General features: G+C 39.0%; 1 protein-coding gene across 1 annotated transcript in view; it reads left to right on the top strand.

The window, feature by feature from the left end:
• dok2 (docking protein 2) overlaps positions 1 to 27,392 on the top strand; it is a 360,823-nt gene that overhangs the window by 39,060 nt on the left and 294,371 nt on the right. The window contains exons 5-6 of the mRNA XM_056291250.1: positions 16,048 to 16,220; positions 16,528 to 16,752. Coding sequence (XP_056147225.1) covers positions 16,048 to 16,220; positions 16,528 to 16,752 — 398 coding nt within the window. The remainder of the gene's footprint in view (positions 1 to 16,047; positions 16,221 to 16,527; positions 16,753 to 27,392) is intronic.

Genomic DNA, 27,392 nt, shown 5'->3' with positions numbered 1-27,392 from the left:
GTACTGTTTTAAACATGCAAGACTACAGTTGTACCGTTTTAAACATGCAAGAGTACAGTTTTACTGTTTTAAAAATGTAAGACTACAGTTTTACTGTTTTAAACATGCAAGACTACAGTTTTACTGTTTTAAACATGCAAGACTACAGTTTTACTGTTTTAAACATGCAAGACTACAGTTGTACTGTTTTAAACATGCAAGACTACAGTTGTACTGTTTTAAACATGCAAGACTACTGTTGTAGTGTTTTCAACATGCAAGACTACAGTTGTAGTGTTTTAAACATGCAAGACTACAGTTGTAGTGTTTTAAACATGCAAGACTACAGTTGTAGTGTTTTAAACATGCAAGACTACAGTTGTACTGTTTTAAACATGCAAGACTACAGTTGTACCGTTTTAAACATGCAAGACTACAGTTGTACTGTTTTAAACATGCAAGACTACAGTTTTACTGTTTTAAACATGCAAATATACAGTTGTACTGTTTTAAACATGCAAGACTACAGTTGTAGTGTTTTAAACATGCAAGACTACAGTTTTACTGTTTTAAACATGCAAGACTACATTTGTACTGTTTTAAACATGCAAGACTACAGTTGTAGTGTTTTAAACATACAAGACTACAGTTTTACTGTTTTAAACATGCAAGACTACAGTTATACTGTTTTAAACATGCAAATCTACAGATGTACCGTTTTAAACATGCAAGACTACAGTTGTACTGTTTTAAACATGCAAGACTACAGTTTTACTGTTTTAAACATGCAAATATACAGTTGTACTGTTTTAAACATGCAAGACTACAGTTGTACCGTTTTAAACATGCAAGACTACAGTTGTACTGTTTTAAACATGCAAGACTACAGTTTTACTGTTTTAAACATGCAAATATACAGTTGTACTGTTTAAACATGCAAGACTACAGTTGTACTGTTTTAAAAATGCAAGACTACAGTTATACTGTTTAAACATGCAAGACTACAGTTTTACTGTTTTAAACATGCAAGACTACAGTTGTACTGTTTTAAACATGCAAGACTACAGTTTTACTGTTTTAAACTTGTAAGACTACAGTTTTACTGTTTTAAACATGCAAGACTACAGTTATACTGTTTTAAACATGCAAGACTACATTTGCACTGTTTTAAAATGCAAGACTACAGTTATACTGTTTTAAACATGCAAGAGTACAGTTTTACTGTTTTAAACTTGCAATAGTACAGTTATACTGTTTTAAACAATGCAAGAGTACAGTTTTACTGTTTTAAACATGCAAATATACAGTTGTAGTGTTTTAAACATGCAAGACTAAAGTTGTAGTGTTTTAAACATGCAAGACTACAGTTTTACTGTTTTAAACATGCAAGACTATAGTTTTACTGTTTTAAACATGCAAGAGTACAGTTTTACTGTTTTAAACTTGCAAGAGTACATTTATATTGTTTTAAACAATGCAAGAGTACAGTTTTACTGTTTTAAACATGCAAGACTACAGTTTTACTGTTTTAAACATGCGATACTACAGTTTTACTGTTTTAAACATGCGAGACTACAGTTGTAGTGTTTTAAACATGCAAGACTACAGTTGTAGTGTTTTAAACATGCAAGACTACATTTGTACTGTTTTAAACATGCAAGACTACAGTTGTAGTGTTTTAAACATACAAGACTACAGTTTTACTGTTTTAAACATGCAAGACTACAGTTATACTGTTTTAAACATGCAAATCTACAGATGTACCGTTTTAAACATGCAAGACTACAGTTGTACTGTTTTAAACATGCAAGACTACAGTTTTACTGTTTTAAACATGCAAATATACAGTTGTACTGTTTTAAACATGCAAGACTACAGTTGTACCGTTTTAAACATGCAAGACTACAGTTGTACTGTTTTAAACATGCAAGACTACAGTTTTACTGTTTTAAACATGCAAATATACAGTTGTACTGTTTAAACATGCAAGACTACAGTTGTACTGTTTTAAAAATGCAAGACTACAGTTATACTGTTTAAACATGCAAGACTACAGTTTTACTGTTTTAAACATGCAAGACTACAGTTGTACTGTTTTAAACATGCAAGACTACAGTTTTACTGTTTTAAACTTGTAAGACTACAGTTTTACTGTTTTAAACATGCAAGACTACAGTTATACTGTTTTAAACATGCAAGACTACATTTGCACTGTTTTAAAATGCAAGACTACAGTTATACTGTTTTAAACATGCAAGAGTACAGTTTTACTGTTTTAAACTTGCAATAGTACAGTTATACTGTTTTAAACAATGCAAGAGTACAGTTTTACTGTTTTAAACATGCAAATATACAGTTGTAGTGTTTTAAACATGCAAGACTAAAGTTGTAGTGTTTTAAACATGCAAGACTACAGTTTTACTGTTTTAAACATGCAAGACTATAGTTTTACTGTTTTAAACATGCAAGAGTACAGTTTTACTGTTTTAAACTTGCAAGAGTACATTTATATTGTTTTAAACAATGCAAGAGTACAGTTTTACTGTTTTAAACATGCAAGACTACAGTTTTACTGTTTTAAACATGCGATACTACAGTTTTACTGTTTTAAACATGCGAGACTACAGTTGTAGTGTTTTAAACATGCAAGACTACAGTTGTAGTGTTTTAAACATGCAAGACTACAGCTGTAGTGTTTTAGACATGCAAGACTACAGTTGTACTGTTTTAAACATGCAAGACTACTGTTGTAGTGTTTTAAACATGCAAGACTACAGTTTTACTGTTTTAAACATGCAAGACTACAATTATACTGTTTTAAACATGCAAGACTACAGTTGTAGTGTTTTAAACATGCAAGAGTACTGTTCTGGTGTTTTAAACATGCAAGACTACAGTTTTACTGTTTTAAACATGCAAGACTACAGTTGTAGTGTTTTAAACATGCAAGACTAAAGTTGTAGTGTTTTAAACATGCAAGAGTACAGTTTTACTGTTTTAAACATGCAAGACTACAGTTTTACTGTTTTAAACATGCGATACTACAGTTTTACTGTTTTAAACATGCGAGACTACAGTTGTAGTGTTTTAAACATGCAAGACTACAGTTGTAGTGTTTTAAACATGCAAGAGTACTGTTCTGGTGTTTTAAACATGCAAGACTACAGTTTTACTGTTTTAAACATGCAAGACTACAGTTGTAGTGTTTTAAACATGCAAGACTAAAGTTGTAGTGTTTTAAACATGCAAGAGTACAGTTTTACTGTTTTAAACATGCAAGACTACAGTTTTACTGTTTTAAACATGCGATACTACAGTTTTACTGTTTTAAACATGCGAGACTACAGTTGTAGTGTTTTAAACATGCAAGACTACAGTTGTAGTGTTTTAAACATGCAAGACTACAGCTGTAGTGTTTTAGACATGCAAGACTACAGTTGTAGTGTTTTAAACATGCAAGACTACAGTTTTACTGTTTTAAACATGCAAGACTACAGTTATACTGTTTTAAAAATGCAAGACTACAGTTGTACTGTTTTAAAAATGCAAGACTACAGTTATACTGTTTAAACATGCAAGAGTACAGTTTTACTGTTTTAAAAATGCAAGACTACAGTTTTACTGTTTTAAACATGCAAGAGTACAGTTTTACTGTTTTAAAAATGTAAGACTACAGTTTTACTGTTTTAAACATGCAAGTCTACAGTTGTACTGTTTTAAACATGCAAGAATACAGTTATACTGTTTTAAACATGCAAGAGTACAGTTTTACTGTTTTAAACATGCAAGACTAAAGTTGTAGTGTTTTAAACATGCAAGATTACAGTTTTACTGTTTTAAACATGCAAGACTACAGTTTAACTGTTTTAGACATGCAAGACTACAGTTTTACTGTTTTAAACATGCAAGACTACAGTTTTACTGTTTTAAACATGCAAATCTACAGTTGTACTGTTTTAAACATGCAAGACTACAGTTGTCCTGTTTTAAACATGCAAGAGTACAGTTGTACTGTTTTAAACATGCAAATATACAGTTGTACTGTTTTAAACATGCAAGACTACAGTTGTACCGTTTTAAACATGCAAGACTACAGTTGTACTGTTTTAAACATGCAAGACTACAGTTTTACTGTTTTAAACATGCAAATATACAGTTGTACTGTTTTAAACATGCAAGACTACAGTTGTACCGTTTTAAACATGCAAGAGTACAGTTTTACTGTTTTAAAAATGTAAGACTACAGTTTTACTGTTTTAAACATGCAAGACTACAGTTTTACTGTTTTAAACATGCAAGACTACAGTTTTACTGTTTTAAACATGCAAGACTACAGTTATACAGTTTTAAACATGCAAGACTACAGTTGTACTGTTTTAAACATGCAAGACTACTGTTGTAGTGTTTTCAACATGCAAGACTACAGATGTAGTGTTTTAAACATGCAAGACTACAGTTGTAGTGTTTTAAACATGCAAGACTACAGTTGTAGTGTTTTAAACATGCAAGACTACAGTTGTACTGTTTTAAACATGCAAGACTACAGTTGTACCGTTTTAAACATGCAAGACTACAGTTGTACTGTTTTAAACATGCAAGACTACAGTTTTACTGTTTTAAACATGCAAATATACAGTTGTACTGTTTTAAACATGCAAGACTACAGTTGTAGTGTTTTAAACATGCAAGACTACAGTTTTACTGTTTTAAACATGCAAGACTACATTTGTACTGTTTTAAACATGCAAGACTACAGTTGTAGTGTTTTAAACATGCAAGACTACAGTTTTACTGTTTTAAACATGCAAGACTACAGTTATACTGTTTTAAACATGCAAATCTACAGATGTACCGTTTTAAACATGCAAGACTACAGTTGTACTGTTTTAAACATGCAAGACTACAGTTTTACTGTTTTAAACATGCAAATATACAGTTGTACTGTTTTAAACATGCAAGACTACAGTTGTACTGTTTTAAAAATGCAAGACTACAGTTATACTGTTTAAACATGCAAGAGTACAGTTTTACTGTTTTAAAAATGCAAGACTACAGTTTTACTGTTTTAAACATGCAAGAGTACAGTTTTACTGTTTTAAAAATGTAAGACTACAGTTTTACTGTTTTAAACATGCAAGTCTACAGTTGTACTGTTTTAAACATGCAAGAATACAGTTTTACTGTTTTAAACATGCAAGAGTACAGTTTTACTGTTTTAAACATGCAAGACTAAAGTTGTAGTGTTTTAAACATGCAAGATTACAGTTTTACTGTTTTAAACATGCAAGACTACAGTTTAACTGTTTTAGACATGCAAGACTACAGTTTTACTGTTTTAAACATGCAAGACTACAGTTTTACTGTTTTAAACATGCAAATCTACAGTTGTACTGTTTTAAACATGCAAGACTACAGTTGTCCTGTTTTAAACATGCAAGAGTACAGTTTTACTGTTTTAAACATGCAAATATACAGTTGTACTGTTTTAAACATGCAAGACTACAGTTGTACCGTTTTAAACATGCAAGAGTACAGTTTTACTGTTTTAAAAATGTAAGACTACAGTTTTACTGTTTTAAACATGCAAGACTACAGTTTTACTGTTTTAAACATGCAAGACTACAGTTTTACTGTTTTAAACATGCAAGACTACAGTTGTACTGTTTTAAACATGCAAGACTACAGTTGTACTGTTTTAAACATGCAACACTACTGTTGTAGTGTTTTCAACATGCAAGACTACAGTTGTAGTGTTTTAAACATGCAAGACTACAGTTGTAGTGTTTTAAACATGCAAGACTACAGTTGTAGTGTTTTAAACATGCAAGACTACAGTTGTACTGTTTTAAACATGCAAGACTACAGTTGTACCGTTTTAAACATGCAAGACTACAGTTGTACTGTTTTAAACATGCAAGACTACAGTTTTACTGTTTTAAACATGCAAATATACAGTTGTACTGTTTTAAACATGCAAGACTACAGTTGTAGTGTTTTAAACATGCAAGACTACAGTTTTACTGTTTTAAACATGCAAGACTACATTTGTACTGTTTTAAACATGCAAGACTACAGTTGTAGTGTTTTAAACATGCAAGACTACAGTTTTACTGTTTTAAACATGCAAGACTACAGTTATACTGTTTTAAACATGCAAATCTACAGATGTACCGTTTTAAACATGCAAGACTACAGTTGTACTGTTTTAAACATGCAAGACTACAGTTTTACTGTTTTAAACATGCAAATATACAGTTGTACTGTTTTAAACATGCAAGACTACAGTTGTACCGTTTTAAACATGCAAGACTACAGTTGTACTGTTTTAAACATGCAAGACTACAGTTTTACTGTTTTAAACATGCAAGACTACAGTTATACAGTTTTAAACATGCAAGACTACAGTTGTACTGTTTTAAACATGCAAGACTACTGTTGTAGTGTTTTCAACATGCAAGACTACAGTTGTAGTGTTTTAAACATGCGAGACTACAGTTGTAGTGTTTTAAACATGCAAGACTACAGTTGTAGTGTTTTAAACATGCAAGACTACAGTTGTACTGTTTTAAACATGCAAGACTACAGTTGTACCGTTTTAAACATGCAAGACTACAGTTTTACTGTTTTAAACATGCAAGACTACAGTTTTACTGTTTTAAACATGCAAATATACAGTTGTACTGTTTTAAACATGCAAGACTACAGTTGTAGTGTTTTAAACATGCAAGACTACAGTTTTACTGTTTTAAACATGCAAGACTACATTTGTACTGTTTTAAACATGCAAGACTACAGTTGTAGTGTTTTAAACATGCAAGACTACAGTTTTACTGTTTTAAACATGCAAGACTACAGTTATACTGTTTTAAACATGCAAATCTACAGATGTACCGTTTTAAACATGCAAGACTACAGTTGTACTGTTTTAAACATGCAAGACTACAGTTTTACTGTTTTAAACATGCAAATATACAGTTGTACTGTTTTAAACATGCAAGACTACAGTTATACTGTTTAAACATGCAAGAGTACAGTTTTACTGTTTTAAACATGCAAGACTACAGTTTAACTGTTTTAGACATGCAAGACTACAGTTTTACTGTTTTAAACATGCAAGACTACAGTTTTACTGTTTTAAACATGCAAATCTACAGTTGTACTGTTTTAAACATGCAAGACTACAGTTGTCCTGTTTTAAACATGCAAGAGTACAGTTTTACTGTTTTAAACATGCAAATATACAGTTGTACTGTTTTAAACATGCAAGACTACAGTTGTACCGTTTTAAACATGCAAGAGTACAGTTTTACTGTTTTAAAAATGTAAGACTACAGTTTTACTGTTTTAAACATGCAAGACTACAGTTTTACTGTTTTAAACATGCAAGACTACAGTTTTACTGTTTTAAACATGCAAGACTACAGTTATACTGTTTTAAACATGCAAGACTACAGTTGTACTGTTTTAAACATGCAAGACTACTGTTGTAGTGTTTTCAACATGCAAGACTACAGTTGTAGTGTTTTAAACATGCAAGACTACAGTTGTAGTGTTTTAAACATGCAAGACTACAGTTGTAGTGTTTTAAACATGCAAGACTACAGTTGTACTGTTTTAAACATGCAAGACTACAGTTGTACCGTTTTAAACATGCAAGACTACAGTTGTACTGTTTTAAACATGCAAGACTACAGTTTTACTGTTTTAAACATGCAAATATACAGTTGTACTGTTTTAAACATGCAAGACTACAGTTGTAGTGTTTTAAACATGCAAGACTACAGTTTTACTGTTTTAAACATGCAAGACTACATTTGTACTGTTTTAAACATGCAAGACTACAGTTGTAGTGTTTTAAACATGCAAGACTACAGTTTTACTGTTTTAAACATGCAAGACTACAGTTATACTGTTTTAAACATGCAAATCTACAGATGTACCGTTTTAAACATGCAAGACTACAGTTGTACTGTTTTAAACATGCAAGACTACAGTTTTACTGTTTTAAACATGCAAATATACAGTTGTACTGTTTTAAACATGCAAGACTACAGTTGTACCGTTTTAAACATGCAAGACTACAGTTGTACTGTTTTAAACATGAAAGACTACAGTTTTACTGTTTTAAACATGCAAATATACAGTTGTACTGTTTAAACATGCAAGACTACAGTTGTACTGTTTTAAAAATGCAAGACTACAGTTATACTGTTTAAACATGCAAGACTACAGTTTTACTGTTTTAAACATGCAAGACTACAGTTGTACTGTTTTAAACATGCAAGACTACAGTTTTACTGTTTTAAACTTGTAAGACTACAGTTTTACTGTTTTAAACATGCAAGACTACAGTTATACTGTTTTAAACATGCAAGACTACATTTGCACTGTTTTAAAATGCAAGACTACAGTTATACTGTTTTAAACATGCAAGAGTACAGTTTTACTGTTTTAAACCTGCAATAGTACAGTTATACTGTTTTAAACAATGCAAGAGTACAGTTTTACTGTTTTAAACATGCAAATATACAGTTGTAGTGTTTTAACCATGCAAGACTAAAGTTGTAGTGTTTTAAACATGCAAGACTACAGTTTTACTGTTTTAAACATGCAAGACTACAGTTATACTGTTTTAAACATGCAAGAGTACAGTTTTACTGTTTTAAACTTGCAAGAGTACATTTATATTGTTTTAAACAATGCAAGAGTACAGTTTTACTGTTTTAAACATGCAAGACTACAGTTGTAGTGTTTTAAAAATGCAAGACTACATTTAAACTGTTTTAAACATGCAAGACTACAGTTTTACTGTTTTAAACATGCAAGACTACAGTTATACTGTTTTAAACATGCAAGACTACAGTTTTACTGTTTTAAACATGCAAGACTACTTTTGTAGTGTTTTAAACATGCAAGACTACAGTTTTACTGTTTTAAACATGCAAGACTACAATTATACTGTTTTAAACATGCAAGACTACAGTTGTAGTGTTTTAAACATGCAAGACTACTGTTCTGGTGTTTTAAACATGCAAGACTACAGTTTTACTGTTTTAAACATGCAAGACTACAGTTGTAGTGTTTTAAACATGCAAGACTAAAGTTGTAGTGTTTTAAACATGCAAGAGTACAGTTTTACTGTTTTAAACATGCAAGACTACAGTTTTACTGTTTTGAACATGCAAGACTACAGTTGTAGTGTTTTAAACATGCAACACTACAGTTGTAGTGTTTTAAACATGCGAGACTACAGTTGTACTGTGTTAAAAATGCAAGACTACAGTTGTACTGTTTTAAAAATGCAAGACTACAGTTGTACTGTTTTAAAAATGCAAGACTACAGTTATACTGTTTTAAACGTGCAAGAGCACAGTTTTACTGTTTTAAACATAACTACAGTTGTAGTGTTTTAAACATGCAAGACTACAGGTTTACTGTTTTAAACATGCAAGACTACAGTTTTACTGTTTTAAACATGCAAGACTACAGTTATACTGTTTTAAACATGCAAGACTACAGTTTTACTGTTTTAAACATGCAAGACTACAGTTGTAGTGTTTTAAACATGCAAGACTACAGTTGTACTGTTTTAAACATGCGAGACTACAGTTGTACTGTGTTAAACGTACAGATGTAGAGAATACGCTTTTATAAATCTTAAGCACCCAATAGATTCCTGAGCATATGGGTTCCATTCAGTGACCCTCTAAAAGAAAAATAATTTTGAATTACAGTCTGTAACGATGCACCCAGCTACTCTTTACCTTTTATATGTAGTCTTGTAATACCTGTGTGATTTCTGAAAGCTGCTGTGAACCAACTTATATTATACACCTATATATATCTGGCAGCTTTTTTTTCCACTCCTTTTTCATGTTTTTGTTTTTTGCCCGTTATTTTTTTGTTTTGTTTTGTTTTATCTTGTGTGTGTGTTAAATCAAAAACCGAAAAACTGAAAATCACATATATAAAAAAACATACCAGAACTACAGCTTTACGGTTTGAAACGTACCGGAACTACAAGTCACTCCAGGTAGAAAGCTTTTCTCTAGTATTGTGCTGTTGAAGTATTGTATTTGTACTGTAGTATACTGTATTAATCTTGTATTAGTACTGTTGTAGTATTGCAGAAGTACTGTAGTAGCATTATAGTAGTAATTTATTTTATTGTAGTAGTGTTGTATTATATTGTAATTACATAGTAGTAGTATAAGACAGTGATGGTAGTGTAGTAGTACTGTGGTATTTGAAGTTTTTAAGTGGAAGCTGCTGCACTCACCCACCAAATCTTAAAAACACCTGGCAACACATACACACACACACACACACACACACACACACACACACACACACACACACACACACACACACACACACACACACACACACCGTTGAGAACACATGTACGGATGCACTCGTGAACATGTTAGTCAGGCGTCATGTTTTCGTGTTTTGTTCCACTGACAGTCAAGCACAGCTACATGACAGAGGAACAGGAAGTGACGTCAGGTCTTCTGTTAGCGCAGCTTGCCCCTGTGCTATTTCCCCCGGTTCTGTTCTTTTCATCTGTTTGAATTGTTTAAAGAATTTAACAAATGACATCATAGAGACACGTCAAACTGTCCGTAAAGACACTGAGGGAAGGTGAAGGCGCAGTAGATGTGACTGCTTGTACTTCATGAGGACCTCATTCAGATGAAAGATGTGTGAGGCACATGGACATGGCACGTGGACGTGGCACGTGGACATGGCACATGTAGCGGGGCTCAGAGGAGCAGGTGGTGTGAGGACGGTTTGCTTCATGCAGTGGTTTGAGCCAAGTGGGGGGGGGGGGTTAAGGTCCCAAAACGTAAAGAGAGGGAGGGACTCCTTCATGCCACAGACCACAGCGGATATACCAGCGCACACACGGCGGAAGTGAGCAAGTCTATGTACCAATGTTATGGTATAATGTTACAGTGTTTCAGTGGTACGTAGCACAATCCGAGTGTGTGCTACTATACTTGGACTCAGAATGAAGATCTGCCTCACTAACTGAATTTGATACTGTAGTGAATTCGGGGGGCAACCACAGGAACTGCCGCAGCCGGGACGCGAACCCGTATCACCCGCACCGCAGGAGACATCGCTAACCGCTCGACTAAAGGGTCCGACCCGTTAGCCAAGGGCCAACGTGTCTACTTATCGTGCACGTTACACTACCCCTCTCCTTCGGGAAGCGCGTCCGCGCGTCCCACTTCTGTAACGTGCATGGACAAGTAGACACGTTGACCCTTGGCTAACGGGTCGGACCCTTTAGTCGAGCAGTTGAGACACGGTCTCACGTCCCGGCTGCGGCAGTTCCTGTGGTTGCCCCCCGAACTCGCTACAATACATTTTTTGTGTTACCTGTTGTATCGATTTGTATTATCTCATCTTATTTCTCTGGATTCTCCCTATCGAGGGACAATAGAGAATTGAACTGAACTGAATGAACCAGAATCAACCTGCGTTCTGAAGGAAACAGGGGCAAAGAAAACATGGCGGCGCAGTGGTTAGCGCAGTCGCCTCACAGCGAGAAGGTCCTGGGTTCGAGCCCCGGGGTAATCCAACCTTGGGGGTCATCCCGGGTCGTCCTCTGTGTGGAGTTTGCATGTTCTCTCCGTGTCTGCGTGGGTTTCCTGCGGGGGCTCCGGTTTCCGTCCAAAGACATGTAGGTCAGGTGAATCGGCCATACTAAATTGTCCCTAGGTGTGTGTTTGTGTCGGCATGACTTCACTACGACACCCTTCTATCAGTCTGTGCTTGGGGAATAGTTTTTCTCACCAGCAGAGACTATTTCCAGCTGTATGGCAGTGTAGGGGAGGAACCACTGTCCATAACCCACTGATACGCTGCAGGATGCTCAGCTCTGTAAGTGTACAGAGATCCCTCATAAGAGCTGGACTTACAAAGTTAGTGTGTCTCAGATCAGGAGGACAGTGGAAGACAGCTGGCATTTTGAGCCAAGAGACTGGCTTTCAATCTCTTCGTTTGATGGAGAGGTTCTTGGAGGAAGTGGTCAGTGTATTTCCTGGCTTCTTCAGAGAAGCACTAGGAGCAGAGTGTGGAGAGGATCAGCCAGCTATGCGGCCTGTTTTTCCATCTTTGTCAGTCCGTGCAGCAGTGGAGGAGCAGGAGGAAGTGAAGGGGGCCATCCTGTCTTTCAGAACACCAGAACTACATGACTTCTTCAGTACATCACAGAGGCCTTTTACGCAGTCGCTGTAAAGGTTCTCAACAGAACATCACTAGCCGGTGTGCAGGAGTCGAGGTGGTTGGGTGTGTTGGCACCAGGCTCATCCCCCAGGGGCAGCTGGAGGTCCCTGTACAAACCCCCCATAGAGAAACGCACTGCGGATCTACAGTGGAGGTTGGTACATGGGGCTGTGGCTACGAACAGACATGTGGCACACATTGATCCTAGGGCAGGGAGCCACTGCTCTTTCTGTAACGGTGAGGAAGCCCTACAGCACTTCTGGCTCAGATGTCCCAGGTTGAGCCCTCTTTTCTCTGTACTGCAGCAGTGGCTCAGAGGTTTAGGAGAGGTTCTCGAAGACAGCCTGCTTGTCTTTGGTCCGAGGTACACGGCAGCAGCACAGTACGGACGTGTCTCCTTGGTTAATGTTCTGATAGTCAGACAGAAATGAGCCTTTGGCTCAGTAGAAGGAACAGAATGAAAGGTGCAGGGTCCACAGATGCTACATCATGCTCAGGGGTCTAGTGGCGGCTCGGCTCCTGTTTTTCAAACTTACTTCAAACTTGGAAGGCTTTATTTCTATGTGGGGACATGGGGATGTGCTGTGTATGGTAGAAAACCAAGTGCTTCTTCTTAAGTTCTGAAAAACACAACAGGGGAAGGTGAGTATCCCTGTGTTTTTGCTGTGTATGGCAGTTGTTGTGTTTTTCACTGTGTATATGAGCATTTGTGTTGATGTTGTTACCGTGATATGAATGAAGAATTGGACCATTAAAGGCTTGGTTAAAGGTCAAGGTATCTCTCTCCCTCTCCCTCTCTCTCCCTCTCCCCCTCTCTCTCTTGCCCCCCCCCTCGATTAAATTAAATTAAATTAAATTCAATTCAGTGATGCTTTATTGGCATGACTGAATTAATTACAATGTTGCCAAACCAAAACAGGTCAACAGAACTAAACAACAAAAAAAAGGGAAAAAGGAATAGATAGATCTGGCAGAAACATCAGAAACATAGAACAGCAATCGGAAAGCAACTGACAGTGTTTTGGTCACTCACTGACCCTTAGGCTATGGCATTCTGACACATATTGTGCCGCAAGGTGTGACCTTTGACCCTCTCCTAAAATAAGTGCCCATTGTTCTTTCTCATCCAGGAGTAGAACATGTGGAATCTGGTTTTCAAATGTCTCCTGGTATTTTTGTCTTATGTTCTGGAATGTCTCACGATTTAGCAGGAAGTGCATCTCTGTCTCCACCTCACCTGCCGTACAGTGACCACATATTCTTTGCTCTTTTGGTAGCCAAGATGTTTTGTGTGTCTGCCATTTTCAGTGGCTAGACTGTGGTCAGTGAGCCTGTACTTGGTAAGGATGTGTCTGTGCTGACTGTCTCTGACAGTGGACAGACAGTCAGCCAGTTTGTCTTCTCTTTTTAGGGCCCGATAACATCCTCATTTGTGTTGTCATTTGGTTTCTATGTCCCAGTGTTCCACATATGAGTTGTTGCATTGTGTGATGGTGTGGTTTCCTCTAGTCTGTGGTTGGTTAGCAGAGCTGGTCTGAAACTCATCTATGTTAGTTAGTTTCACAACCAGCTGACTGAGGGGACTCTTTCTTAGCTTTTGCATTTGGACTGCTTTAAACTGCAGTGTGTGGTGGGGACTTGATTTAAGGTGCATCCAGAATGTAAGTGATCTGTTTAAATATTTATTAGCAATGGGAAACAGCCTCATTCTGCCCTGCATGCATCTGTTGGTGTTTTCCTTTGTACGTTTAGCAATTTTCAACAGAATTCTGCATGCAGGGCTTCTATTGGATGTTTGTCCCATCTAGTGTAGTCTTGCTGACTGAGTGGACCCCATACTTCCACTTCCATATACTGCAATGGGCAGGAGGACACTGTCAGAGATTTTGGACCAGATTTTAATTGGGACGTCTGTTTTATAGGATGTTTTTTTACTGCATAGAAAGCTCTTCGGGCTTTCTCTTTAAGTGCATTCACTGCCAGACCAAAGCTCCCCGAGACACTGACCCTCAGTCCCACTGACCCTCAGTCCCACTGGCCCTCAGTCCCACTGACCCTCTGTCCCACTGACCCTCTGTCCCACTGACCCTCAGTCCCAGGTCATCATAATTTAATGTGTGCTCTAGGGCGGTGTTACCTAGAGTAAATAGGTGTCTACTTTCCTGACACCTGGACTTCTGGAAGATCATATTTTTTTGTCTTTTTTAAGTTTACTGTCAGGGCCCAGTTCTGACAGTGCTTCTCTAGCAGATCCAGATGCTGCTGTAGACCCTGTTCTGTGAGTGACAGCAGCACCAGGTCATCTGCATAGAGCAAGAATTTAACTTCTGTGTTGTTTAGGGTGAGGCCAGGAGCTTCAGATTGTTCCAGTAACACCGCTAACTCATTGTTATAGATATTGAACAGGGTTGGACTCAAACTGCAGCCTTATCTCACCCCTCACCCTTGAGTGCAGTATTCTGTTCTTTTGTCACCAAGTTTTACTCCGTACTTATTTTCCAAATATATACATTTGATTATGTGAAACAGTTTACCCCCTATGCCACTTTGGATGATTTTATAGTATAAGTCATCATGCTAGATAGAATCAAATGCTTTCTTAAAATCAATGAAGCATGCAAATATTTTTCCTTTATTTTTTTGGTGAACATGTTGATTAATTAGTGTGTGCAGGGTGTAGATGTGATCTGTAGTGTGGTGATTTGGTAGAAAGCCAATCTGATTCTTGCTCAAGACACTGTGTTCGGTAAGGAAGGCCTGTATTCGGGTGTTAAGAATACAGCAGAAGACCTCCCCCGGGTTATTGCTCACACAGACGCCTCGGTAGTTCAAATTTAACTCCACTCTTGTATATTGGGAATATAAGCCCCCTATTCCAGGTGTCAGGAGAGCAGCCAGCTTGTAGAACCAGGTTGAACAGTTTAAGCAGGGCCTTCTGCAGCTCAAGAGAACTGTGTTGAGCATTTCAGTCCTGATGCTGTCAGGGCCACAGGCTTTTTTTGGTTTGAGACTTTGGAGTTTGTCTGTTAGTTCTTCTAGTGAAATTTGGTAGTCAGTTGGGTTCTGATTGTTTCTTATAGTTGATTCCAGTATTTCCAGCTTTCCTTTTATATGGTTTCATTCAGATGAGAGGTCTACTGGCAGTATTTCTTTGTATAGGTTTTCAAAATGTTTTTTTTTTTTTTTACAAATTTCACCATGTTGAATTGCTAGTTCCTGGGATTGTTCAGAATTCAAATTGTTCCATTTTTTCCAGAACTGATTTTCATTTAAAGACTCTTCAGTGTCTCGGAGAGCTTTGCTGTAGTGGTCTTGCTTTTTCCGTTTTAACGTTTGTTTACATTCTTTGAGTATCTCACAGTATTTTTGTCTTAATTCAGTTTTCTGTGGTTGATGGTGTTTTAGATTAGATACTTGTCGTAGTTGCTTTCTTGCATTTCTGCAGTCTCCATCAAACCATTCTGTTTTTGAGGTCTCCGATTCTGCCCATTGTCGACTTCTCTCAGGTTAGCCTTGATAGCTGACCTATTAAATATTTCATTAATTTGTTCAACTGCCAGATTTACATCATGTGAGTTTGGGTGGGATGGTGTTACAAGACATGTGTTAATGAGGTTAGTTAGCTCTGTAGAGCTGGTTGCCTTATTCAATTCAGCCACGCTGTTTGGAGCCCATGTGTATGTTGGGTTTAATTTGGACAGTTCGCAGGACATTGACTGGGTGCTCTTTGGTTGTCCAGTTCGTTTTAAGAACACCCTCTCTCTCTCTCCCTCTCTCTCTCCCGCTGTGTGTGTGTGTGTGTGTGTGTGCATGCATGCCTGCCTGCCTCAGTGCTGGACATCACAGTGAGTGTGCGGAGGACGGAGGCCTCTCAGCGCTGTGGGTTGAGAGGGGTGTACGTGCTGAGGGCGGGGGCAGACAGTCTGCTGCTGCTGGACCACAACACAGGAGAAGTCCAGTTCATCTGGCCCTACCACTTCCTGCGCCGCTTCGGACGGGACAAGGTAAACACGTGATGAACCAGCTGACAACTCACTCACTGATAACCAGCTAAGCAGCGAACTGATGGAACAACACACACCTATCTGCTTAGTCTCTCTCTCTCACTCTCACTCTCTCTCTCTCTCTCTCTCTCTCTCTCTCTCTCTCTCTCTCTCTCTCTCTCTCTCTCTCTCTATGTCTCTGTCGCTTCTCTCTCTCTCTCTCTCTCTCTCTCTCTCTCTCTCTCTCTCTCTCTCTCTCTCTCTCTCTCTCTCTCTCTCTCTCTCTCTCTCTGTCACTTCTCTCTGTCTCTCTCTCTCTGTCTGTCAGACCGCTTTCTCCTTTGAGGCAGGAAGAAGGTGTGATTCTGGGGAGGGCTGTTTCGAATTTGAGACCCAGCAGGGGAACGTCTTGTTCCAGATGGTGGAGAGCGCCATCCACCTGCAGTGTACCACCAATCCCGTCCGACAGACATCCGGTGGCGGGCATGACAGCCTTGACATCACCCACCCTCAGCCGTCCCGCAGCCTGCCCCTCCCCCAAACCCCTGCCCAGGTCAGCCCCCCCCCATCTCTTCATCTGTTTCTTCATTCATTCATTCACTTCCTGTTGGGGATCAAAGCCTTGGCCGGCTGGTCTCCAGGGGGCGTCAAAGTTGTATGCTGGTTGGTTGTGAGGTGTTTTCTGGCGGTTTCTATGTGGTTTTATGTGCGTCAGGACCAGGATGCAACCCCTAGGAGCCTGTCACTTATTAACAGCCAATGATGCAACGATCCTCAAACCAGACTTAGCATGCTGCCATTCATTCCTTTTGCAAAATGTTAAAACCTTAACAAGCAAAAGAGTGCACTGTGGGTAATATAAATTACTTTCCCAACTTTCATTTACACCATAAAGACCAGTACCAGAAAACCAGACAGCCGAGCGGTTCAACTTCTTTAGTGGCCACGGTCGCCTCACAGTAAGAAGGTCCTGGGTTCGAGCCCCGGGGTAGTCCAACCTTGGGGGTCGTCCTAGGTCGTCCGCTGCGTGGAGTTTGCATTGTCTCCCTGTGTCTGCGTGGGTTTCCTCCCACAGCCCAAAGACAAGTAGGTCAGGTGAATCAAAGACATGAAGGTCAGCTGAATCAAAGACGTGTAGGTCAGGTGAATCAAAGACATGTAGGTCTGGTGAATCAAAGACATATAGGTCAGCTGAATCAAAGACATTTAGGTCAGGTGAATCAAAGACATGTAGGTCAGGTGAATCAAAGACATGTAGGTCAGCTGAATCAAAGACATGTAGGTCAGCTGAATCAAAGACATGTAGGTCAGCTGAATCAAAGACATGTAACTCAGGTGAATCAAAGACATGTAGGTCAGGTAAATCAAAGACATGTACACTACCGTTCAAAAGTTTGGGATCACCCAAACAATTTTGTGTTTTCCATGAAAAGTCACACTTATTCACCACCATATGTTGTGAAATGAATAGAAAATAGAGTCAAGACATTGACAAGGTTAGAAATAATGATTTGTATTTGAAATAAGATTTTTTTACATCAAACTTTGCTTTCGTCAAAGAATCCTCCATTTGCAGCAATTACAGCATTGCAGATCTTTGGCATTCTAGCTGTTAATTTGTTGAGGTAATCTGGAGAAATTGCACCCCACGCTTCCAGAAGCAGCTCCCACAAGTTGGATTGGTTGGATGGGCACTTCTTTGAGCAGATTGAGTTTCTGGAGCATCACATTTGTGGGGTCAATTAAACGCTCAAAATGGCCAGAAAAAGAGAACTTTCATCTGAAACTCGACAGTCTATTCTTGTTCTTAGAAATGAAGGCTATTCCATGCGAGAAATTGCTAAGAAATTGAAGATTTCCTACCCCGGTGTGTACTACTCCCTTCAGAGGACAGCACAAACAGGCTCTAACCAGAGTAGAAAAAGAAGTGGGAGGCCGCGTTGCACAACTGAGCAAGAAGATAAGTACATTAGAGTCTCTAGTTTGAGAAACAGACGCCTCACAGGTCCCCAACTGGCATCTTCATTAAATAGTACCTGTTAGAGCCTGTTTGTGCTGTCCTCTGAAGGGAGTAGTACACACCGGTGTAGGAAATCTTCAATTTCTTAGCAATTTCTCGCATGGAATAGACTTCATTTCTAAGAACAAGAATAGACTGTCGAGTTTCAGATGAAAGTTCTCTTTTTCTGGCCATTTTGAGCGTTTAATTGACCCCACAAATGTGATGCTCCAGAAACTCAATCTGCTCAAAGAAGTGCCCATCCAACCAATCCAACTTGTGGGAGCTGCTTCTGGAAGCGTGGGGTGCAATTTCTCCAGATTACCTCAACAAATTAACAGCTAGAATGCCAAAGGTCTGCAATGCTGTAATTGCTGCAAATGGAGGATTCTTTGACGAAAGCAAAGTTTGATGTAAAAAAAATCTTATTTCAAATACAAATCATTATTTCTAACCTTGTCAATGTCTTGACTCTATTTTCTATTCATTTCACAACATATGGTGGTGAATAAGTGTGACTTTTCATGGAAAACACGAAATTGTTTGGGTGATCCCAAACTTTTGAACGGTAGTGTAGGTCAGGTGAATCAAAGTCTTGTAGGTCAGGTGAATCAAAGACATGTACGTCAGGTGAATCAAAGACATGTAGGTCAGGTGAATAAAACACATATAGGTCAGGTGAATCAAAGACATGTAGGTCAGGTGAATGAAAGACATGTAGGTCAGCTGAATCAAAGACATGTAAGTCAGGTGAATCAAAGACATGTAGGTCAGGTGAATCAACGACATGTAGGTCAGGTGAATCAAAGACATGTAGGTCAGGTGAATCAAAGACATGTAGATCAGGTGAATCAACGATGTGTAGGTCAGGTCAATCAAAGATATATAGGTCAGGTGAATCAAAGACATGTAGATCAGGTGAATGAAAGACATGTAGGTCAGGTGAGTCAAAGACATGTAGGTCAGGTGAATCAAAGACATGTAGGTCAGGTGAGTCAAAGACATGTAGGACAGGTAAATCAAAGACATGTAAGTCAGGTGAATCAAAGACATGTAGGTCAGGTAAATCAAAGACATGTAGGTCAGGTGAATCAAAATCTTGTAGGTCAGGTGAATCAAAGTCATGTAGGTCAGCTGAATCAAAGACATGTAAGTCAGGTGAATCAAAGACATGTAGGTCAGGTCAATCAAAGACATGTAGGTCAGGTGAGTCAAAGACATGTAGGACAGGTAAATCAAAGACATGTAAGTCAGGTGAATCAAAGACATGTAGGTCAGGTAAATCAAAGACATGTAGGTCAGGTGAATCAAAGTCTTGTAGGTCAGGTGAAACAAAGTCATGTACGTCAGGTGAATCAAAGACATGTAGGTCAGGTGAATAAAACACACATAGGTCAGGTGAATCAAAGACATGTAGCTCAGGTGAATGAAAGACATGTAGGTCAGCTGAATCAAAGACATGTAAGTCAGGTGAATCAAAGACATGTAGGTCAGGTCAATCAAAGACATGTAGGTCAGGTGAATCAACGACATGTAGGTCAGGTGAATCAACGACATGTAGGTCAGGTCAATCAAAGACATGTAGGTCAAGTGAATCAAAGACATGTAGGTCAGGTGAATCAACGACATGTAGGTTAGGTGAATCAACGACGTGTAGGTCAGGTGAATCCAAGACAGGTAGATCACCTGAATCAAAGACATGTAGATCAGGTGAATCAAATACATGTAGGTCAGCTGATTCAACGACATGTAGGTCAGGTAAGTCAAAGACATGTAGGTCAGGTGAATCAACGACGTGTAGGTCAGGTGAATCCAAGACAGGTAGGTCAGGTGAATCAAAGACATGTAAGTCAGGTGAATCAAAGACATGTAGGTCAGGTCAATCAAAGACATGTAAGTCAGGTGAATCAAAGACATGTAGGTCAGGTAAATCAAAGACATGTAGGTCAGGTGAATCAAAGTCTTGTAGGTCAGGTGAATCAAAGTCATGTACGTCAGGTGAATCAAAGACATGTAGGTCAGGTGAATAAAACACATATAGGTCAGGTGAATCAAAGACATGTAAGTCAGGTGAATCAAAGACATGTAGGTCAGGTCAATCAAAGACATGTAGGTCAGGTGAATCAAAGACATGTAGGTCAGGTGAATCAACGACATGTAGGTCAGGTGAATCAAAGACAGGTAGGTCAGGTGAATCAAAGACATGTAGATCAGGTGAATCAAAGACATGTAGGTCAAGTGAATCAAAGACATGTAGGTCAGGTAAGTCAAAGATATGTAGGTCAGGTGAATCAAAGACATGTAGGTCAGGTGAGTCAAAGACATGTAGGACAGGTAAATCACAGACATGTAAGTCAGGTGAATCAAAGACATGTAGGTCAGGTGAATCAAAGACACGTAGATCAGCTGAATCAAAGACATGTAGGTCAGGTGAAACAAAGACATGTAGGTCAGCTGAATCAACGACATGTAGGTCAGGTGAATCAAAGACATGTAGGTCAGGCCAATCAAAGATATGTAGGTCAGGTGAATCAAAGACATGTAGGTCAGGTGAATGAAAGACATGTAGGTCAGGTGAGTCGAAGACATGTAGGTCAGGTGAATCAAAGACGTGTAGGTCAGGTGAGTCAAAGACATGTAGGACAGGTAAATCAAAGACATGTAAGTCAGGTGAATCAAAGACATGTAGCTCTGGTAAATCAAAGACATGTAGGTCAGGTGAATCAAAGACAGGTAGGTCAAGTGAATCAAAGACATGTAGGTCAAGTGAATCAAAGACATGTAGGTCAGGTGAATCAAAGACATGTAGGTCAGCTGAATCAAAGACATGTAAGTCAGGTGAATCAAAGACATGTAGGTCAGGTGAATCAACGACATGTAGGTCAGGTGAATCAAAGACATGTAGGTCAGGTGAATCAAAGACATGTAGATCAGGTGAATCAATGATGTGTAGCTCAGGTGAATCAAAGACATGTAGGTCTGGTGAATCAAAGACATGTAGGTCAGCCCAATCAAAGATATGTAGGTCAGGTGAATCAAAGACATGTAGGTCAGCTGAATGAAAGACATGTAGGTCAGCTGAATCAAAGACATGTAGATCAGCTGAATCAAAGACATGTAGGTCAGGTGAAACAAAGACATGTAGGTCAGCTGAATCAACGACATGTAGGTCAGGTGAATCAAAGACATGTAGGTCAGGCCAATCAAAGATATGTAGGTCAGGTGAATCAAAGACATGTAGGTCAGGTGAATGAAAGACATGTATGTCAGGTGAGTTGAAGACATGTAGGTCAGGTGAATCAAAGACGTGTAGGTCAGGTGAGTCAAAGACATGTAGGACAGGTAAATCAAAGACATGTAAGTCAGGTGAATCAAAGACATGTAGCTCAGGTAAATCAAAGACATGTAGGTCAGGTGAATCAAAGACAGGTAGGTCAGGTGAATCAAAGACATGTAGGTCAAGTGAATCAAAGACATGTAGGTCAGGTGAATCAAAGACAGGTAGATCAGCTGAATCAAAGACATGTAGGTCAGGTGAATCAACGACATGTAGGTCAGGTGAATCAAAGACATGTAGGTCAGGTGAATCAACGACATGTAGGTCAGGTGAATCAACGACGTGTAGGCCAGGTGAATCAAAGACATGTAGGTCTGGTGAATCAAAGACATGTAGGTCAGCTGAATCAAAGACATGTAGGTCAGGAGAATCAACGACACGTAGCTCAGGTGAATCAAAGACATGTAGGTCAGGTGAATCAAAGACATGTAGGTCCGCTGAATCAACGACATGTAGGTCAGGTCAATCAAAGTCTTGTAGGTCAGGTGAATCAAAGTCATGTAGGTCAGCTGAATCAAAGACATGTAAGTCAGGTGAATCAAAGACATGTAGGTCAGGTGAATCAAAGTCATGTAGGTCAGCTGAATCAAAGACATGTAAGTCAGGTGAATCAAAGACATGTAGGTCAGGTCAATCAAAAACATGTAGGTCAGGTGAGTCAAATACATGTAGGACAGGTAAATCAAAGACATGTAAGTCAGGTGAATCAAAGACATGTAGGTCAGGTAAATCAAAGACATGTAGGTCAGGTGAATCAAAGTCTTGTAGGTCAGGTGAATCAAAGTCATGTACGTCAGGTGAATCAAAGACATGTAGGTCAGGTGAATAAAACACATATAGGTCAGGTGAATCAAAGACATGTAGCTCAGGTGAATGAAAGACATGTAGGTCAGGCCAATCAAAGATATGTAGGTCAGGTGAATCAAAGACATGTAGGTCAGGTGAATGAAAGACATGTAGGTCAGGTGAGTCGAAGACATGTAGGTCAGGTGAATCAAAGACGTGTAGGTCAGGTGAGTCAAAGACATGTAGGACAGGTAAATCAAAGACATGTAAGTCAGGTGAATCAAAGACATGTAGCTCTGGTAAATCAAAGACATGTAGGTCAGGTGAATCAAAGACAGGTATGTCAAGTGAATCAAAGACATGTAGGTCAAGTGAATCAAAGACATGTAGGTCAGGTGAATCAAAGACATGTAGGTCAGCTGAATCAAAGACATGTAAGTCAGGTGAATCAAAGACATGTAGGTCAGGTGAATCAACGACATGTAGGTCAGGTGAATCAAAGACATGTAGGTCAGGTGAATCAAAGACATGTAGATCAGGTGAATCAATGATGTGTAGCTCAGGTGAATCAAAGACATGTAGGTCTGGTGAATCAAAGACATGTAGGTCAGCCCAATCAAAGATATGTAGGTCAGGTGAATCAAAGACATGTAGGTCAGCTGAATGAAAGACATGTAGGTCAGCTGAATCAAAGACATGTAGATCAGCTGAATCAAAGACATGTAGGTCAGGTGTAACAAAGACATGTAGGTCAGCTGAATCAACGACATGTAGGTCAGGTGAATCAAAGACATGTAGGTCAGGCCAATCAAAGATATGTAGGTCAGGTGAATCAAAGACATGTAGGTCAGGTGAATGAAAGACATGTATGTCAGGTGAGTTGAAGACATGTAGGTCAGGTGAATCAAAGACGTGTAGGTCAGGTGAGTCAAAGACATGTAGGACAGGTAAATCAAAGACATGTAAGTCAGGTGAATCAAAGACATGTAGCTCAGGTAAATCAAAGACATGTAGGTCAGGTGAATCAAAGACAGGTAGGTCAGGTGAATCAAAGACATGTAGGTCAAGTGAATCAAAGACATGTAGGTCAGGTGAATCAAAGACAGGTAGATCAGCTGAATCAAAGACATGTAGGTCAGGTGAATCAACGACATGTAGGTCAGGTGAATCAAAGACATGTAGGTCAGGTGAATCAACGACATGTAGGTCAGGTGAATCAACGACGTGTAGGCCAGGTGAATCAAAGACATGTAGGTCTGGTGAATCAAAGACATGTAGGTCAGCTGAATCAAAGACATGTAGGTCAGGAGAATCAACGACACGTAGCTCAGGTGAATCAAAGACATGTAGGTCAGGTGAATCAAAGACATGTAGGTCCGCTGAATCAAAGACATGTAGGTCAGGTCAATCAAAGTCTTGTAGGTCAGGTGAATCAAAGTCATGTAGGTCAGCTGAATCAAAGACATGTAAGTCAGGTGAATCAAAGACATGTAGGTCAGGTGAATCAAAGTCATGTAGGTCAGCTGAATCAAAGACATGTAAGTCAGGTGAATCAAAGACATGTAGGTCAGGTCAATCAAAAACATGTAGGTCAGGTGAGTCAAATACATGTAGGACAGGTAAATCAAAGACATGTAAGTCAGGTGAATCAAAGACATGTAGGTCAGGTAAATCAAAGACATGTAGGTCAGGTAAATCAAAGACATGTACGTCAGGTGAATCAAAGACATGTAGGTCAGGTGAATAAAACACATATAGGTCAGGTGAATCAAAGACATGTAGCTCAGGTGAATGAAAGACATGTAGGTCAGCTGAATCAAAGACATGTAAGTCAGGTGAATCAAAGACATGTAGGTCAGGTCAATCAAAGACATGTAGGTCAGGTGAGTCAAAGATATGTAGGACAGGTAAATCAAAGATATGTAAGTCAGGTGAATAAAAGACATGTAGGTCAGGTAAATCAAAGACATGTAGGTCAGGTGAATCAAAGTCTTGTAGGTCTGGTGAATCAAAGTCATGTACGTCAGGTGAGTTAAAGACATGTAGGTCAGGTGAATAAAACACATATAGGTCAGGTGAATCAAAGACATGTAGCTCAGGTGAATGAGAGACATGTAGGTCAGCTGAATCAAAGACATGTAAGTCAGGTGAATCAAAGACATGTAGGTCAGGTGAATCAAAGACAGGTAGGTCAGGTGAATCAAAGACATGTAGGTCAAGTGAATCAAAGACATGTAGGTCAGGTGAATCAAAGACAGGTAGATCAGCTGAATCAAAGACATGTAGGTCAGGTGAATCAACGACATGTAGGTCAGGTGAATCAAAGACATGTAGGTCAGGTGAATCAACGACATGTAGGTCAGGTGAATCAACGACGTGTAGGCCAGGTGAATCAAAGACATGTAGGTCTGGTGAATCAAAGACATGTAGGTCAGCTGAATCAAAGACATGTAGGTCAGGAGAATCAACGACACGTAGCTCAGGTGAATCAAAGACATGTAGGTCAGGTGAATCAAAGACATGTAGGTCCGCTGAATCAAAGACATGTAGGTCAGGTCAATCAAAGTCTTGTAGGTCAGGTGAATCAAAGTCATGTAGGTCAGCTGAATCAAAGACATGTAAGTCAGGTGAATCAAAGACATGTAGGTCAGGTGAATCAAAGTCATGTAGGTCAGCTGAATCAAAGACATGTAAGTCAGGTGAATCAAAGACATGTAGGTCAGGTCAATCAAAAACATGTAGGTCAGGTGAGTCAAATACATGTAGGACAGGTAAATCAAAGACATGTAAGTCAGGTGAATCAAAGACATGTAGGTCAGGTAAATCAAAGACATGTAGGTCAGGTAAATCAAAGACATGTACGTCAGGTGAATCAAAGACATGTAGGTCAGGTGAATAAAACACATATAGGTCAGGTGAATCAAAGACATGTAGCTCAGGTGAATGAAAGACATGTAGGTCAGCTGAATCAAAGACATGTAAGTCAGGTGAATCAAAGACATGTAGGTCAGGTCAATCAAAGACATGTAGGTCAGGTGAGTCAAAGATATGTAGGACAGGTAAATCAAAGATATGTAAGTCAGGTGAATAAAAGACATGTAGGTCAGGTAAATCAAAGACATGTAGGTCAGGTGAATCAAAGTCTTGTAGGTCTGGTGAATCAAAGTCATGTACGTCAGGTGAGTTAAAGACATGTAGGTCAGGTGAATAAAACACATATAGGTCAGGTGAATCAAAGACATGTAGCTCAGGTGAATGAGAGACATGTAGGTCAGCTGAATCAAAGACATGTAAGTCAGGTGAATCAAAGACATGTAGGTCAGGTCAATCTAAGACATGTAGGTCAGGTGAATCAAAGACATGTAGGTCAGGTGAATCAACGACATGTAGGTCAGGTGAATCAAAGACAGGTAGGTCAGGTGAATCAAAGACATGTAGGTCAGCTGAATCAAAGACATGTAAGTCAGGTGAATCAAAGACATGTAGGTCAGGTGAATCAACGACATGTAGGTCAGGTGAATCAAAGACATGTAGGTCAGGTGAATCAAAGACATGTAGATCAGGTGAATCAATGATGTGTAGCTCAGGTGAATCAAAGACATGTAGGTCTGGTGAATCAAAGACATGTAGGTCAGCCCAATCAAAGATATGTAGGTCAGGTGAATCAAAGACATGTAGGTCAGCTGAATGAAAGACATGTAGGTCAGCTGAATCAAAGACATGTAGATCAGCTGAATCAAAGACATGTAGGTCAGGTGTAACAAAGACATGTAGGTCAGCTGAATCAACGACATGTAGGTCAGGTGAATCAAAGACATGTAGGTCAGGCCAATCAAAGATATGTAGGTCAGGTGAATCAAAGACATGTAGGTCAGGTGAATGAAAGACATGTATGTCAGGTGAGTTGAAGACATGTAGGTCAGGTGAATCAAAGACGTGTAGGTCAGGTGAGTCAAAGACATGTAGGACAGGTAAATCAAAGACATGTAAGTCAGGTGAATCAAAGACATGTAGCTCAGGTAAATCAAAGACATGTAGGTCAGGTGAATCAAAGACAGGTAGGTCAGGTGAATCAAAGACATGTAGGTCAAGTGAATCAAAGACATGTAGGTCAGGTGAATCAAAGACAGGTAGATCAGCTGAATCAAAGACATGTAGGTCAGGTGAATCAACGACATGTAGGTCAGGTGAATCAAAGACATGTAGGTCAGGTGAATCAACGACATGTAGGTCAGGTGAATCAACGACGTGTAGGCCAGGTGAATCAAAGACATGTAGGTCTGGTGAATCAAAGACATGTAGGTCAGCTGAATCAAAGACATGTAGGTCAGGAGAATCAACGACACGTAGCTCAGGTGAATCAAAGACATGTAGGTCAGGTGAATCAAAGACATGTAGGTCCGCTGAATCAAAGACATGTAGGTCAGGTCAATCAAAGTCTTGTAGGTCAGGTGAATCAAAGTCATGTAGGTCAGCTGAATCAAAGACATGTAAGTCAGGTGAATCAAAGACATGTAGGTCAGGTGAATCAAAGTCATGTAGGTCAGCTGAATCAAAGACATGTAAGTCAGGTGAATCAAAGACATGTAGGTCAGGTCAATCAAAAACATGTAGGTCAGGTGAGTCAAATACATGTAGGACAGGTAAATCAAAGACATGTAAGTCAGGTGAATCAAAGACATGTAGGTCAGGTAAATCAAAGACATGTAGGTCAGGTAAATCAAAGACATGTACGTCAGGTGAATCAAAGACATGTAGGTCAGGTGAATAAAACACATATAGGTCAGGTGAATCAAAGACATGTAGCTCAGGTGAATGAAAGACATGTAGGTCAGCTGAATCAAAGACATGTAAGTCAGGTGAATCAAAGACATGTAGGTCAGGTCAATCAAAGACATGTAGGTCAGGTGAGTCAAAGATATGTAGGACAGGTAAATCAAAGATATGTAAGTCAGGTGAATAAAAGACATGTAGGTCAGGTAAATCAAAGACATGTAGGTCAGGTGAATCAAAGTCTTGTAGGTCTGGTGAATCAAAGTCATGTACGTCAGGTGAGTTAAAGACATGTAGG

Source organism: Lampris incognitus, chromosome 1, assembly GCF_029633865.1.
Source record: "Lampris incognitus isolate fLamInc1 chromosome 1, fLamInc1.hap2, whole genome shotgun sequence".
Taxonomy (NCBI): Eukaryota; Metazoa; Chordata; class Actinopteri; order Lampriformes; family Lampridae; genus Lampris; species Lampris incognitus.
The sequence above is the reverse complement of the archived record's forward strand: the minus strand, read 5'-3'. Positions and strand labels throughout refer to the sequence as shown.